The sequence below is a fragment of the Pleurodeles waltl genome, chromosome 10, assembly GCF_031143425.1.
Source record: "Pleurodeles waltl isolate 20211129_DDA chromosome 10, aPleWal1.hap1.20221129, whole genome shotgun sequence".
In the NCBI taxonomy this organism is placed as follows: domain Eukaryota; kingdom Metazoa; phylum Chordata; class Amphibia; order Caudata; family Salamandridae; genus Pleurodeles; species Pleurodeles waltl.
This window is the reverse complement of record NC_090449.1, coordinates 178,414,195-178,428,910: the sequence shown is the minus strand read 5'-3', so window position 1 is coordinate 178,428,910 and position 14,716 is coordinate 178,414,195. Positions and strand designations below refer to the sequence as shown.

Sequence of the window (14,716 nt, the reverse complement as noted above, 5' to 3'; positions counted from 1 at the left end):
TTTTTTTCAGCTGTAGCACTGGAATGAAAACTGAAGAAGAAACTTAATTTAATTCTCAAGTAACAACAAAGCTGCTTCCTTAACTGAAAGATAAACCTCGTTTTCACATTAAGGATGATCATTTTGGGTAATTCATATAGTGGGGAGATATGCTGAACAAAAAAACAAATTACTTATCTCAGTAACCCTTCTTCTAGTGGACACCTTCTAACTGTAGGTTCATTACCTACAGAATACTTCCATCTTTCACAGACGTTCACGGAAGGGGGGATTACAAATTACTTTGTTAGTTAATATTCGTTAGACAAGTTGTTTTGTGACTCATGTCCCTCCAAGCCCTAATGTTAATATACAAAATTGACATACAAATTTCTAGCAATGCTCCTGCGCACTAGTAGGTGGCGCTGTGCACTTCCATGATAACTCCGTACCACGCAGAAGTGATTTAGAGGAGCATAACATAAGCGCCACTCCTGCTCACTGACATCAGTTTCTTAATCTTTCTCTGTCCACACCCTAAGAAGCACACCACTTCAAACAAACTGACAAGGATAGCTAAATGATCAATAACTTGGTACCTTGTTAGATGTTAAGTAGTCCACTCCACAGAACAAGGAGGAAGGAAAGCAGTGAAGAATCTGATGTTTCTCACCTTTAGAATAAATACTACAGCAGTACCTCCAATCGTGGGTAGCATCAGGAATGGACTCAGACTAGAAAGTCCCATAGAAATGAGTAGGGAAAGTGGCCTTACCTCTAGATCTTAAATGCGTGGCTTTAGTGCTTTGTGAACATGTACACAGACGTCCACGTTGCAGCTAGGCCGATGTCCAAAACCGGTATTTCTCGATGCAGAGGTGTCATAGAGTGCTTGGCTCTGGAGAATGAGCCTGCGGGCCGTTGGGCGGGGCATGGGGGTTGGTTCTTAGCCAGTGCAAAGAAGATTTTATGAGCAGGACCGCCCATCTTGACAGGGTCTTCTACACAGCATTTCCTTTCCTTTCTATGCTCCAGAAAACCCTATAAAGAGCTGGTCATCCACACAATTGTCTTTTGAGTGCAAGGCACAGACGCTCAATGCTATGTGCAAGCTGATGTGGCAAAACATACTCTATTGAGGGGGTGGGGTGAAGCAAAAGACAATGACAGAGTGATCGATTGGATGATAAGAAAAGGAGGAACAACTATTGGTAAAAAGGTTGCCCCGGTCGTCAACATAAATCTGTCTTGGAAAAACGTGGTATAGGGTAGTTGCACCAAAAGCACCTACAGTTCTCTCATTCGGTACACTGAGGTAAATACAATAAGAAGACAATTTTGAAAGTCAAGAGTCGCAATGAGCAGCTGTGCATTGGCTCCGAAATGTTAAGACTGGATTTAAATCCCTTTATGGCATGACAAATAGATTTGGGAAAAGCATGCAATTCATACCCTTTAAAGAACAACATAAAAATCGGTGATTGAATAGAGAGGGTTGGTAAGATAAACACAAAAAGGACAAAAGGGCTGATTGATAGTCTTTTACTCTGTCCACTGCACGACCTTAGAGCTTCAAGGCTGGACTTATGAAAGCCTGCAGAGGGACTGTATGTCGATCATGCCACGCAATCAACTTCTCCCATCTCCCAGTGTAGATGATCATGGAAAGGCATTTAGCCTCTAACATGACATTAACTAACTTTGTCAGCAAATCAAATGCATTTAACTGCCCCCTCCCAACCTCCACCCATGGAAGTGAAGGCTGCAAAGGCTATGGTGCAGGACCATGCTCTATTGCTGAGACAGAAGGTCCTCCAAAGGAGGAAGCCAAATTGGCTGGTAATTGCCCTGGTGCTCTGGGTACTATACTATCTTACCCAGCCTGGGCAATTAAGATGCCTTGGGTCCAGTTTATCCAGATTTTCCTCAGATAACATAGCAGTACCTCCCAATGTGGTCAGTCTGTTAACTGGCTCAGACCATAAAAGTCCTGAAGGAACTAGCCGGTAAAAGACCCCTGCAGTAGTGTTGTTTGTGAGCAGCTGCACAAGCCTATCTCTAATGGTGGGCAGGAAGGCCCTCAATACCAAGCAAATCACCCTCAACTCCAACAAACTGATGAGGAGCTGAATCTCCACCGGAGAATAGAGGCCTCTGATCTCCACCTTTCCCAGATGGCCTTTCCAGTTCAGTAGTGATGCATTTGTTACCACTGTCAGCTCTGGGAGGGGTAAGGAGAGGGGTCAGTCACTGACCCAATAGCAGTCTAGTCTTGTCCAAACCAGAATATATTAAGAATTTTGCAGCATGACAACCATCCTGGGTTGGCTGAATAAGGGACACCTGTAGGATATCCGAAACAGACAGGAAAATTTGTGCCAATATCTGCCAAAGGATACAGAAGTAGCAGCCTGGAAGACAGCTATCCTTTACTGACCTCAGAGCAGGGTTGAAAGAGAAGAAAATCTGGTGGACAAATATCTCTTATCAGTTTTGATTCCCGAACAGAGGGAGTGGTAGGATAAAAGGCATTTGGGTATACTTTGCTGATGGACACCCATGCCACCAAACTCTCTGATGTTGGATGTTGTGTAAGAAAGGCTGGGTCATCTGGCGATGAGAAATCAGCCTGTTAACAGGTTAACAGGCGGACCTGAACATGGTTGTGTGCAAGTACCCAAAAGAGTGTCCATATAGGAAAATATCTATCCTGAAAGTCCAGGGACACAATACAGTTTTCCGGGTCCATAGCAGGAAGAATAAGAGACAGTGTGAGCTTTTTTTAATGTTTCTTCCCTCAAAAAGGAACTGGATGGCCAGAGTTCATTATAGGCCTGAGGCCACTACTTTTTCTGTACAAGGAAGTAGTGTTAGTAACACCCCTCACCTTTCTCTGAGTTTGGCAGCACTCTTGGTCAGGAGAAGGTTTAACTTCCTTTATCAAGACTGAGGCGTATTCCTCTGAAAGTTGCGCTAGTGTATAGGAAAGATGGTGAGAGGAGGAAACAAAAGGCTGGGTTTAGCTGCTTTGAATGATTTGTAAGACACATCTGAAAGGTGTGATATACTTTCAGCTGTGGAGGAAATGCTGCATCTTGCCTCCTACCAGTTGGGCACTGGCCAATGAGGGCAAACTAAAAAAGCTTTGAAGCCGCTGCAGCGGGGGTGGAGGAGTTAGAATACTGTTGCCCCTGCTCGTGTGAATGCCGTCAGCGGACACCAAATCCTCTTTTGCAAAAGGGCAGTCTCACTTGCTGTAGCTGGGGCTGGAATGCAAGGATAGTCTATAAGATACACCTCTGAATTGCCTCTGATATTTCTATACCGCTGATGTAATTGCTAGGCTGGAGACAGTGGTCCCAAAGATCATGCAGAGGTACAACTTTCCTTAAATTGTTCTAGATCCAAGACCTCTTTCTCTCCAAACAACCTGGACCCATTAAAGGGTATATCTATTAGCGACGCTTGTGCATCACCTCAAAACCATTTTGCTCTTATCTAGACGTGCCTCCTAAGTTCAGCACTGGTGCAAATATCTCTAACTATGCGGACTGTCGAGTCCAAGCAGTACATATTTGACTGTATCCTGTTTGGGTCAATAAAGTCCTGAGTTTTAACGAGACAGTAATTTCCACAAAGCACGGGTGTAGTGTACCCAGTGCTTAATGTTTACATGTGGTAGGAAGTGGCGATCACTAGCACCGATTTTTTTACGACTGACAAAGATGGAAAAATTTGATAAAGATAGAACGCAAGAACCTGCAAGAGGGGGATAAATGGGCAGGGAGTGCTTGGTGTTGGATTAAAGAGGATTGAGACTGAGTAAAGAGTACCAGCCTTGGCTTTCGGCACCCTAACCTTCCATGGAGCCAGAACGAGCTTCTAAGTGAAACTTTGGTCAACAACACTTATTATTTTGCTAATTTAGCACTTTGTGTACCTACCCAAAAAAAGTATACTGCACCGAGAGATCTGCTATCAGGTAGTAAATTTGCTTTTGCTGCAATAGTTAGCAATTTTAATCCTAATACTTCAGGTGCCCTTGGCCCCCATCACTGCTGCAAAACAGACAATTTCTTCCATAGGAGAGTCTAGTGGTGAGTCTAGCTTTGTGTCAGGGGACCGTAATTTTGTAAGTCTAAGTATGAGCTATCAGCAGTGTAATGTGTGGCAGTAAATTATCCACCTCCTTGCCATTATCAGTATCAAGAGGAACATTAGGTAAGTTCTGAACTGCAAAAGAATCAGATAAAAAGAGCACTTCAAGCCTCTGGTAGTCATGCTGTTGCAGCAGAGGCCTCATAGTGACGGCTCACTGAATCAGAACTGGTTGCATCTTTGCAATTTTGAGGAATGACATAGGCCTGGAGTTGATCGATCTTGGTTCAGGATCAGAGATAGTCATCAGAATTGAATTTCGTGGCCAACTGAAATGGAAAGACGAGGTGTGGACAGTGGAACAACACTGGTATGGGTCAGGCAACTGGTCTGAGGATCAGTTGGATGCTGACCTGGCAGAAGTCCGAGTGTCAGCTCTTGTGGCTCTGAGGTGCCCAAAGTGCACCAGAGGAGGCCAGACGTGCATGAAAAAATTGCACAATGGCTTCTTTGAATGCCACTAATTTACTGCAGATTCAATGAAGGCCTAAAAAACAATTATCAGGATCGGATTGATTTCAGGTGACACTGGATCTTTAGCTTGATACACTAACGCCATCTTGTCAGTCTTTGATTGACAGGGTGGGATCATGTCCTACTAGTCTTTCTTGCACTTTTGGTGTGTCTACAGTTTGCATTTACCAGAAAAATTGTACATGAAGCTTGACCTTATGCAGCAGCAGCCTAGAAACTGGGACACGAGTGACCCAGCAACCTGAGGTGGGAGCGGGACTTAAGGTTTGATTAAGACTGTTGGACTTGTTCCTTTCTGCAGGATCTCTCCCAAACATTTTGCCTTTAGCCTCAACAATTTTCTGAAATCGCTTTTGTTGGCCTTAGGACTCTGTGCACTTTACCACTCCTAACCAGTGCTAAAGTACTTCTGCTCTCTCCTCTAAATATAGTAACACTGGCTTATAACAATTTGCCATATTTAATGTACTTATAAGTCCCTAGTGAAGTGGCACTACATGTGCCCAGGGCCTGTACATTAAAAGCTACTAGTGAGTCTGCAGCACTGACAATGCCACCAAATTAAGTAGCCTTTAAACAAGTCTCAATACTGCTATTGCAGCATGTGTGTGCAGATTGTAAACTAACATTTCAACCTGGCAAAATAAACCTTTTGCCTGGCCCAAACCTTTTTTTTTAATACATACAGGTCACCCCTTGAAAAGATCCTGGATAGCCCAAAGGGCAGGGTGCAATGTATTTAAAGAACATGGCATGTACTTTTAAGTTATACATGTCCTGGTAGCGAAAAACTCTTACATTTGTTTTTTACTACTGCAAAGACTACCTCTTCCATAGGATAACATTGGAATTACCTTATTACATTTTATAAGTATAATTTCCAGATGGCAACAGGTAACCCTTTCAAGCTAGGGGTCTCTGGAATTTAAAATCCTACAATATCGTACAGTCGGATTTTAAGTTACAATTTTGAAAATGCCACTTTTAGAGAGTTGGCATTTTCCTGCCTTAGCCCTTTAGTGTCTCTAGCCTGTCTCAAGTCACATGACTGGGTATAACTGTCAGCACCATGGTGATGTGCGTTCTAGGTCCTGACCCAACGAAGCTGTGTAGCACCCTATTGGTTGCCCCATGTGCCTGTGGTGCCTGCCACACCAGCCAGTCCAGCTGTGGTAAAATACATTTTCCACGTTCTGCCTTACAGTGGCTAGTGTTCTGCCCAGTTGGTTTGATGGTGCACTTTTATATTGAGGTCCTATGTGTTTTATATGTCTTTGGTTCCTTTTTACAGTATTAGGGCCCAAAGAATTCAATTTCCCAGCTGCCTCAGAGAGCAGCCATCTTGGGTGTGGTCCAGGATGTGCCCCAACCTCATATACTCATATAAGTGTTCCTGCCCTGATGCATCTACTCACTATTCTGCGGTCTTTATCGAAGCAAGAGTTCCGAACCTCCAGTGCGATTTGGCATTACCAGGGTAACCTCCCCCTCCTCAGATAGCCACACTGAAAGGTGCGACGGACAGCAGGAGGGTTACCAGTGCCGGCTCCCACAGAAATTCCAGAGCCCAAGGCAGGCTCCCACTGTAAAATTCAGGGTGCGAGGCACCCGCTGAGAGTCAAACTTGCAGAAGATTCCGCGAACACTACGCATACCATTTGCAAAGCAGGCAGTGCTCTGAGTAGTAAGCTCTACAAGGGGACGCACTTTTGGAATATTTGTTGGCAACATATATGACTAAGCACGATCAAACACAAAGACGCTAATCAAGCCCTACTTGTTTTTTCCTTTGATATTGTCAGAATTTCAGTGCCTCTGGCTAAGGGCTCACTTTGGTTTGATTTATGAGACAGAATGCGTGCCAGTAAGATGACCAGGTGAACATTGCCAATAGGTGAAACCTTGTGGAAAGGCACATGTGTGAGTCAACAGTGCCTATAACTGCTTGTGTGAGCATGTGTATCTTAGTAGTGATGCTTGTGACATTTCTCACTATCAGCAGTATCACAGTAGTTTCAACAGCATAAATTGCCACCATCCTTTCTGTCTAGAATAAACCAAGAGTGTATCTGACTGTCCCATCGCTGAGGTATCATTAAGAGGATGGCAGAACAGCCTTATTTATAGAGATATTTTCTTTGTGTCTTAACTTTTTTCTTTCAGATCTCCTTCCCTGCTGTCCCCTTCCCCTCGCTTGACCACTGTAATACTCAGAGCTATAAAAACACACTGAGTTGGAGCTGCCTGGAGATGGACTCTAAAAAGCATTGTGCAGACCTCGAGGAAGAGGGCCAGCCACCGTGACAGTAACTGACAATTGAGCTGTGTGTGTTCCTCCTAGACAGCTACACATAATGGGGAGCTTAGGTGTGACTGGATGGGCCATCACCGGCAGGATGGGAGAGAAGAGCTGGACCAACCCCACTTACACTTGAATAGGCTTTGTCCTGTCTTCACACAAAGGGGTGCATACCCCTGTAGCTAGTCTGGAGCCAGGCACAGAAAAGCAGGGCATCTGTGCACTTAAAAGGAAAGCCTCTAGAAGCTTCTCTCCCAGCTCAAAGGCACAACTGTGTATAATTACTGGACCTCAGACACCAGCTTCAGTACACTTCTGGATCAGTGGATACTCTGCCAGGAAGAAGGAATGCCATGCTGCTAAAAGTATAGCAGCTGCTGCTCTAAAGGAACTGCTGCCCTGATGTGATGGCCTGTTGCCTTCTTGCCTGGGGCGGAAGAACTGGACCTGCAACTTTATCTGAAACCCAGCACCCCAGAATGACTCCAAGGGCTAGTCTTCTAGCTTCCTGATCTGAGCCTCAGGGACATTAAAGTCTCCCCCCCCCACCAGCTCATGGGCCCTGATGCAGCAGGTTCCTGGCCCCCAAGTGGAGCCACTTAGGTCCTGGACCCTTGGTGTGGCTCAGCACACCTTAATTAAGCTTTTGAGCTCTTTGCGAACAGGTCAGTTTGCACCAAGACTGCCGTTTGCACCAAAAATCAGCATGGAACACCACCAGCCTCTCTATTCACACAGCAGCAGCGGCTCTCTGGGGACCGCTAACGCAAAGCTCCAGCCCACCCATCTGTGATGCCTGGCCTGCTCTTTGCGCCATGCCAACAGTCTCCCACAATGCTCTTCATGCTCCTCATGGCCCTCTCCAATGGGAATGGGACTCTTGGCACAAAACTTGAGAAGGTAAAACTTCAGATGGACTAATTTTGGACTGCATCTGACCTGCACTCTATCGTGGTTGGCCTAAACTTTTGACTTTGACCCTGTCCGGCGCAACCAGTAGCCACAGTTGGTGCTTTATGCTTTTAGGTGCTTTCTTACACTTTATTCTTTAAAAATTCATACCTTTGGTTCTACTGCTTGGATTTTGGGGTTGTGTTCTTGTTTAATTTTTTTTAATGTTGCTCGGATTTTTCTAACTTGGTGTGGGATCTTTTTGTGTAGTATTTCACTGTCTTACTGTGTGAAGTGTTGCACATATACTTTACACATTGCTTTTAAGTTAAGCCTGACTGCATTGTGTCAAGCTACCAGAGGGTGAGCACAGGTTAATTTGGGGGTTGCTTGCAAATTACCCCAACAAGGATTGTGGTTGCTGCTTGACTGGGCTTGAAGGTTAAGCATTAAAATTGCTCACCTCCTTTCTTAATTACAGATCCCAGACAGTGATTGTTAATCTTGTTAAATATATCCCAATTACCTTACCTTGTGGTTTACCTCAGGGATAATCCCTAAGCCCAGCATTATTCAATCTATACATGGCCCCTCTGCCTGATACGCTCCTTTAGTGTACAGGTTGTGTTGTACGCGGATTACATGCAAATAACTGTATCCATCATAAAAGACACAGAGGCCATGTTGGCTAACTTTAACAACTGCATGAAGGCAGTAGCCACGTGGAAAGGCAAGAACTGTCTTAAAGTTAATGGTGAAAAGACGGAGGTCCTGATCTCTGGAAGTAAACCGACCTTATGGGACTATAACTGGTGGCGAGAAATGTTGGGTACTCTTCCCTCTCCAACTCAATCAGAAAAAAATCTGAAAGTAATCCTGGACAATGAACTACAGCTAAACCTTCATGTAAGCCACACAGTTGCGACCTGCTTTTGGAACATCAGAATGCTGTGGAAGGTCTTTCTTTTCACCCCTCTATCAGCGTGCAAACAAGCAGCTCTGGTAGTGATCTCGTTGAGACTTTCTTATTGCAACTTGCTTTACCTTGATATTAAAAACACAGCAGAGAATATACTGCTATTGGTACAGAATGCAGCAGCGAGACTGACCTTAGACATCCCCATACATCAGACAGTCTCAGGAGTGTCGCGTAGGCTCTCATTATTCTAATGAGACTACTGGATTTTGAGTGGCAGAATCGCCCGCGGTGTGGGAGACTAAGTCTGACCCACTGCGGGTGACACCTGTCGTTCCAATCCAGGTTTTGCTCTGGCTAACTAGCAGTGCCTCATCTCTACCCGAGGGCAGGGATGATTGGTTTCTCAGGGAAGCCGTGGTCATTCAGGTCTCATCCGTTTCTCTCAGTTACCTTAGTCTCATATATAAATGACAAACAGAGGCAGTGCATGTTTCAATAATAATTTTAATAAAATGACTGCACCTTAAGATAGCAAAGCGTGAGCTGCAATGACCAGGACGACACAGCATGACAGTATTAAAATTGTGACAAGGAGAGTGAAGCATAGAAATAACACTATCATATTGTCACTATGGTCAATAGACTAATTCCTACCAAGGCTATAATAGAGCACAGCACATCAAGCTCTAATTCTGCCCTTCAGGTTCCCCTGGGAAGATATCATCCCCCATACCTGAGCAAAGGCCTGCAATCTGCATTAATATCGATAGCGAAGCATTCGGCAATCAGCATACAGTCGTGGTTCTCTGGCTGGAATCTCCCTCTAACGTGTAAGGGACAGGGAAGTGTTTTTATAATAACACAGCTGATGTTCTGAGAAAAGGTCCCTACGTATGTGAGTTTTCTATGAATGTTAAAGACTAAACTTCTACCACGTTCACCGGCAATGTACCGTGCTGTAGCCTTGGAAGAAGCACAGAGTGAGAAAGAATGTCTTGTTTGAGAACAGAGTGCTGGCCTAGGCAAAAACAGTTAGATAATCAGAAAATAAAACAAGACTGAAAGTGGCTATTGTAACAATAATAAAATAAAGTCGAATAAAATATATCTAGGTTAGAGTGCACAGCGGCTTGGTCTAGTGTGTTAAAATAGCGTGCATTAAGCTATAGCTAAAATGGCTACAAAACAGGAGGATTACTCAAACTCCACTGGCTACCTGTAAAAAAGTGAATTATGTTTAAAGGACAATGGGCCTCATTACAACCTTGGCGTCGTGCCCATTCTGACATCCCCGCTGGGCCGGCGAGGATGTCAGCCGCAACATGGGAGCTGGCTCCTAATGGAGCCGGCAGTGTTGCGGCCGTGCGACGGGTGCAGCTGCACCCGTCGCAAAAGCAGTGTAGGGCTGTGCTTGGGGGCCCCGGGCCCCCCCTTCCCGCCAGCCTTTCCATGGCGGTTCCTACCGCCAAGGACAGGCTGGGGGGAAGGGGACTCGTAATCCCCTGGGCAGCGCTGCAAGCATCGCTGCCCTGGAGGATTAAAACCGCCGGGACCACAGTGGTGGAAAACCGCAGGTCCCGGCAGTGCGACTGCGGCGCTCCCACCGCGGTTATAATAGACAAGATTGCACAGCAGCCTGTTAGCGGTGCAATCGCCAAAACCACCCTGGTGGTCTTTGACCGCCAGGTTTGTAATGAGGCCCTATGTATTGTTCACGAAGCCCTACACAGCTCAGGTCCAGAAGGAATTAGAACCATGTTTCAATGGTATGTTCCCACTAGGAAACTTCCTTTGGTGGACCGTAACTTAGTTCTGTTCCCCAGATTCTGGAAAACTAGAATTAGAGGCAGAGCCTTTTCGTTAGCGGCAGCTAAGCTGTGGAACTCTCTCCCTAGTGACCTGACCTCCCTGAATACCCATACTCCCGTCAGAAAGGCATTGAAAACCTGGCTCTTTACTATATAATTAGGTTCTATAATCTATCTTGAACACCAAGCTAGTGTCCTTGCTATGTCCCCCTATCATGACTCTTCATTAATGCCTTGACGTCCTTGGGCATATGTGCTCTCTATAAATCGTTTTTCATCTCATTTCAGTTGTCTAAAGGTGAGGAATCTGCAGTTAGAAGTATTCATTAGAAACAGGCATTCAATAGAGGTGAAAAAAGCGTTTCAAGATGCAGAGTGACATCTCAGAGCAAATATCCATTACCCATACAACTGTTTGTCTCTGTGCCTGTATGACTTCCCAAGTTGTAGTCTGTTTTAACTTGTGGACGATATTCCGATCAAGTGAAGTGCATTATTTATCTGTGGGCAGGGATATTGAATGCCTGAGGATCCTCACAGCTTTAGGATAAGACCCAATCTGATAACTTTATTTATGACAATGGCCCATTCTGTCCTCTCCAATCAACACTTTCAAATGACAAATGCATCTTTGATAGAGTAAGATCCTTTAAAAAAAATATAAAGAAAAACATTTAATCACTTTCAGTGGAACTGAGCCCATTGCAATGGAAATGTGTGCGTGCCATCATCCGCACAATAACATGAGAATCTAGGGTCATCACTCCTTGGGTTTGCTCAATGCCTTGTCTATTAATCTAAAGGGATTGCACAGTTATAAAGTCTCTAGTGGCAGCAGAATTTTATGCGAATGCTTCCTATTATCTTAATGAAACTTGTAAATGAGGAAGCACCAGAAAGGTAGTGGCTTAATTTACAGAGCAGCATGGCACAAGCAAGGGTAACCTTGCCCACAGAGGACAGGTCTGATTCAAAATCCCCTCCCCTATTGCCTCGTGAATACATATGCTGAAACAGGCTCTGCTTAAGATCTATGTTGCTTATCTGTAGCAGAAAGGAGGGCAAGTATAACCACTCGCATATCAAAAAACATAAAAGCCATGTCAGTTGATGGATCTCTACCTGACCACCCCTGGATATGAGAACTCATAATAACAGAAGGTTTGAATCCTCAGATCCCTTTTATGATGAGTAGGCTTTGTATTCTTTCTCAAAAAAAGTCTGCCAGGTGGGTACCCATAAGCCTCCCGTACATGTATTCTGTATGCAGTCACACTTGTTACGACTATACTAGTAGACAATGTTGAGTTAAGAAGGTGTTTGGACTTTGGTGTCAAAGAACTTAGAAAACAAGATATATGAGGGAAAGATCAACGTACACTGAAGGATAGGCATATACTTTTAGCAAAATCTGAATGTACCCGGAAAGGTTTCAGGCACACCATGATATTATGTTACAAGAATTAGAGGTCTTTGCTAACAACCGTCGTGTCAAACAGGTAAGCTTGTTTGAAATTTCACATCCATTATCTTAGCAACCATACATATTACATAGTTACCATTTCTTTACAAAGTGCATGCAATAATATTTATTTTTAAAGTTATTGCTTACGCTGGAAAGTCTGCTGCATACTGCCATCCTTCACGATCAGTTCCACCTGAAATGTTAAAATCGATATGCCAGTCTGAGACCTGAAACCAAAACATAGTGCATTATCAGAACACATCCGCCAGACCTGAGGGTTTCCAGTATAAAAGTCAACAATTACTGAGTTATTAGGAGCCTGAATCCTTCCTGCCGATTTTCAGCCCTTCACCCCATGTTGCTTGCCATGACTTCATAGCAAAACCACCTTCTGGAATCTCTGCAAATTTTAAGAGGACACTCTAAGGGATCTTCTCTCTTGCCACTATTTTTCAATATCTACCTACACATTCTCTGAATGAGCACAGACAACCACAACTTACTTTACCACACTAATGCTCATGACACCCAAATTTACCTATGTGTCTGGAAAAAAACAATATCAATCTCTTAAACCTTGTGTGGCTTCCATTGATTCCTAGATGACAAGTGTTTTCTGAAACTCAAGAGATGTTTCTCAATACTAAGTACACAACTACCCTAAAGGTAATGTGTTGAGTTTATAAACGTGATCAGTAAGGCAGCCTTTTCTACTCATTCAGGGTCAAGGAAGAAAATTCATTAATTCCCCTTCTTCAAATAAACGACACTTTCAACTTTGAAAAACTGAGCATTACCTTGTGTCCTGCTTTTGGCAATTCCTCCACCTTCACTCCAAATACTCTTTACCATCATTTTGGTAACTGACTAGAAAACAACACTTCCATTATCTCTTTCATTAGGAGAATGGTCTACAAGACCATTTGAAACAGAATATTAACAGCAAGTGTTTACAGGTTTGACACCCTAATCACACAGAAGTCCAATAGTTGTACTACCTATAGTGTATTTATTCACAAAATATTAACTTACAATATAATTTAGGTAAGGAAGTTTCTTTTTTTGAATAAGTTTCTATTTCGTTTTTTGATGGTCAAGAACCATACTGAAATTTGAAAACTTAAACTTGTTGATTTTAAAGATTGGTCATTTATTTTAATACACCAATGCAATATTATTTTAAATTACAAAATGTAATTACCTATTTCATATTTAAGTAACATGACCCTCTCTTTTAAAGTCTTCATAAACAATTTTTTTAAACAAAACTAGTGTCAGATAAACGGGACAGGGATTCCTCAGAGTTCAACAAATACCTCTATTTTAAGAAAAGGTAAAGCTAATTTGCAAGGTATCAGGACCTTTCTGATTACACATCCATTGCACAGTACAGTTCAGTATTGATTAACTGGGGTAAAAAAACGAACCATTTGCATAGTGTCACCAGAGTTACAAACTTACCGCTGTAACAGCGGTTCCTGTCAATGCATTTTTCTGTTTGGTGCACGGCTGAGTCAACATGAGACAACTCTGCGCCAAACAGTATTGTTTTTTATTTTCTAAATGAAAATGGCAAAAAACAAAGACTTATTTGGTTGTTATTGTCATTCACCGCCAGGGATTGCCTGAAGTGATGGATAGTATAAAAAGGGCAACATGTGCGTCCATACTGATATTGGGTGAGCAGACAAGTAGCCATTTGTCCGATGGCCTTTACTTTGCCAGGCCATCTAAAAGATTTGGCTAGGGTAGTGACGGAGTAGTCACTGCTGCCGTTAAACCAAACATCTGTCTGCATTTAAATCGGATGGGTGAGCCTTTATGTTGGTGGTATGTCGCAATGGAGTATACAAACCACCAACATAGAAATCAAGCCCTAAGACATAATTGCACCTAGTCTGTCATTTTATTATATGGAGAGTGAAGTATTTGTGCAGCAATTGCTGAAAATTAAACTCTCTATATGAGTTCATACTTGCTCTGGCTGTCCAGTAGATTTTTGGCTCAATATTTTGTTTTTGCTCAATAATTTTAATATTTGAAAATGCAAAAGTTACTTACCCATGACCATTGTGGTGATGGCGGCTTTGTATTCGCTTTTGTACACTCTTGCAAACCAGATACATCACTCCACATGTATCTGTCAGTTGGAAGACCTCTGTACCACGCAGAAGGAATAAAATAAAAAATAATATCTCAACAAATGGCTCCTAGTTGCCTATTCTAGTTTCCTTTCTAATGTCTATGATCTCCCATCATTAAAAAACACAAGATCCGGTTTTACATTTTAATGGGATCCAATGGAGAACTAATCTGCAGAGCTAAATGCAAGATGTTTACATATTAACAATGAAAATTGTATAACATTTTCAGTCAAATACATAGAAACACAAGAAAAATAGTAATTTTTCTTTTGGAAAATAATGAACTTTACCCTCCTCACCATTTGTTAACTATTCATGTAGTATAATATTTTGTTTTGCACCTCTAACTTGTAGGAAATAAAAAAAGACTCATATACAGTTGCGGCTCGCGACAATGAGAAGGGGCAGGGCAGCGCGCAGGAGTGTGTAAATAAAAATTAAATTAAAGAAAAGCACTTAACTCCTCCACCGCTCCTGTGTCCCTCGTCGCTGCTGCAGGCACAGACTCCCAGCCTACAGCCAATCCTGACTGGCTGGGAGCGCCCAGCCAGGGCACTCCAAGGCAGACTGGGAGCCTAT

At 43.2% G+C, this 14,716-nt stretch overlaps 1 protein-coding gene across 3 annotated transcripts in view; it reads right to left on the bottom strand.

Moving 5' to 3' along the window:
- Positions 1-14,716, bottom strand: part of TECPR1 (tectonin beta-propeller repeat containing 1) — a 428,339-nt gene that overhangs the window by 121,597 nt on the left and 292,026 nt on the right. For all 3 annotated transcript variants that reach the window (XM_069210138.1, XM_069210137.1, XM_069210139.1), the window contains exons 17-18: positions 14,055-14,151; positions 12,141-12,220 (exon numbers count right to left, since the gene is read on the bottom strand). In XM_069210138.1, coding sequence (XP_069066239.1) covers positions 12,141-12,220; positions 14,055-14,151 — 177 coding nt within the window. The remainder of the gene's footprint in view (positions 1-12,140; positions 12,221-14,054; positions 14,152-14,716) is intronic.